Source organism: Antedon bifida, chromosome 3, assembly GCF_963402885.1.
Source record: "Antedon bifida chromosome 3, ecAntBifi1.1, whole genome shotgun sequence".
Taxonomy (NCBI): domain Eukaryota; kingdom Metazoa; phylum Echinodermata; class Crinoidea; order Comatulida; family Antedonidae; genus Antedon; species Antedon bifida.
The window spans coordinates 29,226,761-29,231,991 of record NC_136228.1 but is presented as its reverse complement, the minus strand read 5'-3'; the positions used below and the strand labels follow the sequence as shown (position 1 = coordinate 29,231,991).

Below are 5,231 nucleotides of genomic sequence, written 5' to 3'. Positions count from 1 at the left end.
AGCGTTTTACATACAAATAAAATTTGTATAAAAATTATATAAAATAAAACAACAATCAACATTGTACATCATTTTGTACATGACAAACTTTTTTATTCTTTTTTAAATGGCAATCGGCCGAAGCACCAGAACATGTACAATCAAGCATATAAGAGCACATTTAGTTATCTATAACATTTGAATGTGTTCGTTTAGGTGATCTAAGTGAGAGAATGAAAGATGATAATTCAGAATTGAGGTATTTTAGCTAGATGCTTAAAAGGATTGAATCCTCTGGACATTTTGATGTCAACTTTCATCCCTTTCAACAACTTAAAATTAGATCATGGCGGGGTGAACATCTCTCGACATGCGGCCTTTGTAACGACTGGTATAAATGCTATTCATGAAGAATGCAATAATAACGTCATTTAACATTTTACTTTATTGAGTATCTAATAGATCTCAGATAACTATTTAAATGAAATACAGTAGTAGTTTGCATTAATATTAGTACAATGTGTTACTATGAATAAGGAATTACTTATGTTATTAAACCTAGGCCTAACTTGTTAATTTAAACAAGAATATAAATCTAGCACTATCATTATTACTAAGATCTGCCGTTTATAGTAGTTTAATATTTAAATAATGAATGAATAAATAATTGCTCGGCAATTATTGTACTGCAACCCGGAGAAAGTTAATAGCCATGCTTGTTTAAAAAATTCCCTTACTCTACCATTATTATTATATTGATGCTATTACAAATAAACACATTTTATTAATAAATATTAAAACACTTAATTCTTTAAAAGATTAAAATGAAACTGTAAATCACTTTAAAGTGCATTAAAATAATATATATCTAACACCTACTATCGTGTGTTTTATTATTTATTTGTAAAACTAATTCGTCTGTAGTGTTAGTAGAGCGATTCCCAGTATCCTGAACACTAGAATCTTCTATGACCACTGTTTGGCGGAAACAACATGATTTTTCATTCGTGCAACACCCGAACAATTCCGAAATTCCTTCTCGGAAATCCGGCAACCTTCGCCAATAGATAACCGGATTCACCGCGGAGCTTAGCAATATCATTGCCACGCCAATGTAGAAAACCAAACTTGACACTATACAACGATCCACTTCCTCAAAGCCATAGTACATTGTGAACATAATTCGAAGAGATTCAATTGCCCATGGCAACCAGCAAATAGCGTAAACCACCACTATTACAACATACGCCCTTAACACAAGTTTTGTATACTTATAGTTACCTCCTCGGTTTAATCTAGCGGACATTCGTTTATCATGTGAATGTATTTTTATAAATATTGAAAAGTAAAGTATTGAAATCCCAATCATTATTACAACAATGCACAGAGGACCAAGAGTGAAAAATATAACTCGATGTAGGATATAGTCATAGAACGAAATTGGCAAAAGAACTGATGACGTTATCAACCACATGATGACGGAAATGCTTAGAAGTTGACGCGTTGTTCCGATGTGAGTTTTGCTACTGTTGGTGAATACGACGATCTTGAGAAATCGTTCGGCAGCGATTGCGAGGATCGTAAAACCCGAGACAATGCCGACAATCAGTCCGATGCTCTCCATATAGGTTTTGTTGAAAATCACAATACAGGGGTAAATTACACCAGCCATTAAGTCCGTTAGTGCTAAGTTAAAGATGAGAATATTGCGGCGTTTATGCAGCCGCTTTACTTTGATGATTGCCGCAAGAATAATTGCATTTTCTACGATAGATAAGATGCATATCAAGAAGAAATAAATTGAAAAGATTGCCAAGCCTGTGTTGCTACCAAAGACACCAGATTCCATAATGTCAACAGGCTCCACAGAGCAGTTTATAACAGCAGTGGGATCCATCGTCTTGTCGAATTATCTTCCTGTTGAATTTGCCTAAATAGATGATCGAAACATGATAATTAAAAAAACAGAAACTGATACAGCAATGCAACCCACAATTGCCTGTAACAAAACATTCATTAGTTTACTTCAAGCAATGCAACCCACAATTCATTAGTTTACTACTTTTATGTTTTAGTAATAATTGAAAAACAATCAAAAAAACCATACACTATACTTTAATGCCATAAAAAAGTCTGAGAATACAACTGCTACATTCTGCAGTTATAAAATACTATCTACCTGATAACATGTATTCAAAGTATTTACTTTGACGCGTTGTTTTCATCGGAACAACGCGTCAACTTCTAAGCATTTCCGTCATCATGTGGTTGATAACGTCATCAGTTCTTGCGATAGTCAGTTAGATAGTATATCGTGAAAGCTGAAGAAATTAAAAAGAATACTTATAAATATATTGTATCCAAACAACTCACCAGATAGGCAAAAATGATAACACTTCGGTTTTTACAAATTAGAAAAGTTGAACTTTGATTGCATAGTTTTTTGTTTTAGTCGAATGACCCACGTAATCACGAAACTGTAAGAACTAATTAATTGCGAAAACATTTCCCTATCATTTTATAGATGTCCACACCGGAAAATAGAATTAATCGGTGGATCACTGGTGTGCACGAAAAATCCAACCGCACACGATATGCCCTTCACAAACAGTACTTTAAAGGATAAACGTTCATCATGTTCAAGGAACTTATTATATTACGACATTATTACTCATGATATACTGAAAGAGGCGCATCACTTTTAACAAAATATTAAAATTTAGCCTAATAATTTCAATGTTACTACACCTTACCAAACATTTAAAACAATGGTTTTATGCCATATTTTGTTCGTCTATTGGCTTACCTAATGTACTTGAAGGTATGATGAAACTTAAGTGAAAGTACGCGGTAGGCCCACTTAACACACATAGCCTTGGTGGTGAGTGGTTTTACGTACGAACTGATGTCATGACTTACTTCCTAGAGGGATAGGCCTACACAGAATGTAGCTGGCAGTACACGTGCTAGTACTAGCGATGTTAAGCTAAACTAAACAAAAGACATTTACTGACTGCTCGTTTACCGTCACTGGACCAAGAATCTGGAACAATTTACTAACTAGTTACATTAGACATTTGAATGACTATAAACAACAAGACTTTTTATTTTAACTAATGTTATGAATGAAGAGCCGCTGATTATGAGCTTTTCATGGAAATGGGCGCTATAATGTTAATGTTAGCTCAACGAATAATAACGGTCACTTATTAAATTAAATATCAGTTACATTGTCTCTTTAAAAAAAAAACAACAAATTGATAGCAACACTTTTTTTGTGTATTTCGATTTTCTTTCAATTGATAATGACCCCAATGGGAACTAATTCTTCCTGTAAGGATTAATTTGATCGTCAATAAAAACAAACATCTGATATTGAACATTTAACTAACCAGAGGCTTATAGAATAGAATAATATTATACAATAGCAAGTTTTGTTTTTGTCTTTTCTGTTTTTATCCTTGTACATTAAACTTCATATTTTTTCCGGTTCAATAACTTTAATTTTTCACAACACCTCACGTCATTGATGATGATCATCCGGGTATTCCCTCTTTCATGAGTCATAACAGTTCAAGTTCATGTATCGAATAAATGATTGGTCAAAATTATCGAGCGTGTTAATAACTAAACCTAATATAAGGTCATGTCCAGTTTTTAAATTATGAATGGGAAAGTAAGCCGAAGAAAATTTCATTTGGTATTTTTAATGTCATAATAATGTTCAGAATTTAGGCCTAATGATGACGTACATCTTTAATACACCTCACTGTGTATGATAATAGCAACATCCTGGTTAGTCTTTTGACAGCAAGGATAGACAACAAAACTAAACACACACACAATATATGACTTGTAGGCCTACTGTAATTTAAAACTATAAAATAGGCCTAATGATGACGTGCATCTTTTATACACCTATCTGTGTATATTAATAGCATCATCCTGGTTAGTCTTTTGACAGCGAGGATAGACACCAAAACAAAACACAAACACAAAATATGACTTGTACTGTAGGCCTAATTTAAAACTATAAAATTAGGCCTAATGACGACGTACATCTTTTATGCACCTATCTGCGTAGATTAGTAGCAACATCCTGGTTAGTCTTTTGACAGCAAGGATAGACAACAAAACTAAACACACGCACAAAATATGACTTGTACTGTAATTTAAAACTATAACATTAGGCCTAATGACGTGCATCTTTTATGCACCTATCTGTGTAGATTAATAGCAACATCCTGGTTAGTCTTCTGACAGCGAGGATAGACACCAAAACAAAACACACACACAAAACATATTACTCGGCGGCAATAAAGACTAATCACTTTCACGTAGATATGAACACTTTTAATAAACCAAAATAATATCAATCGACACTAAGTCTACTGGAACCAACTAACACATAATGTGGCGACCACGAGGTCGGTCGATAGGGCGCAAGGTGGCGCACTGCAACAACAACACACGAGGGCGTGCGAGTGTGATGGCGCAACCGCCACTTCCTTCCACCTTTCTTTCAAAAATTGAAAAAATAAAAAACACAATAAAAGCAAAATAAAAGAATGTGGACAAGTAACTGGAACACAGACATAAAAGTCCAATGGTATAGAGAATTGGGCAATCTGAGTTGCTAGTGTCATAGGCAAATCAAAAAAACTAAGTGATGCTTGAATGAAATTGGTAGTGGCATCAATGTCAAGTGTCGCCTTCACTGGGAAATGATGAAAAGATGTGTTCAAAGATGGTGCTTGAATAATAACATTGACTTGGCTGGTTGAAGCTGGTTTGTCGATTAGGCCGGTGGGCAGATCATGTTGTGGACCTTGAGTGAGGTCTTCGATACAAAGTTCTTCGTCAGGGAGTGCAGTATAGTCGTTCTCTGCGTCGTCAGGGAGTGTGAAATAGTCGTTCCCTGCGAGTACGAAATGTGAATTGCCGAGACTATTTCTATCAGCTGCTGGAAGAAATCGGCACTGACTTGTTGAGTGTGAAGTGTGTGGTCGTTGAGAAGATTGGCACATAATGCACGATTCACAAAAGGCTTGGTTAGGAGCCATTTGTTTGGAGAAATTGTTATACTGTGGCCAGTGTGCTTTGTTGACAATAGCTGTGGGACATGCTTTGGAGTCGGCCTGAGGTTTTTTGGCTGGTAGCGTAGTGATGTTTGGGAGATCCAAGTTGTGCGCTCCCAAAGACTGGAAACCAAAATGCTGGCAAATTTTTTGCCAGATGTCAGAAAGAGATGT

The 5,231-nt window shown here is 35.2% G+C and overlaps 1 protein-coding gene across 1 annotated transcript; it reads right to left on the bottom strand.

The window, feature by feature from the left end:
• Nucleotides 1–604: 604 nt before the first annotated feature.
• On the bottom strand, nt 605–1,690 carry LOC144837739 (uncharacterized). Its single transcript, XM_078692974.1, has one exon. The coding sequence runs from the start codon at nt 1,649–1,651 to the stop codon at nt 848–850; it is 804 nt and encodes a 267-aa protein (XP_078549100.1). The 5' UTR covers nt 1,652–1,690; the 3' UTR covers nt 605–847.
• Between the last annotated feature and the right edge of the window lie 3,541 nt (nt 1,691–5,231).

Excerpts from the sequence above, each read along its gene's own strand:
- LOC144837739 (XM_078692974.1), bottom strand. The coding sequence starts at position 1,651 with ATGGCTGGTGTAATTTACCCCTGTATTGTGATTTTCAACAAAACCTAT.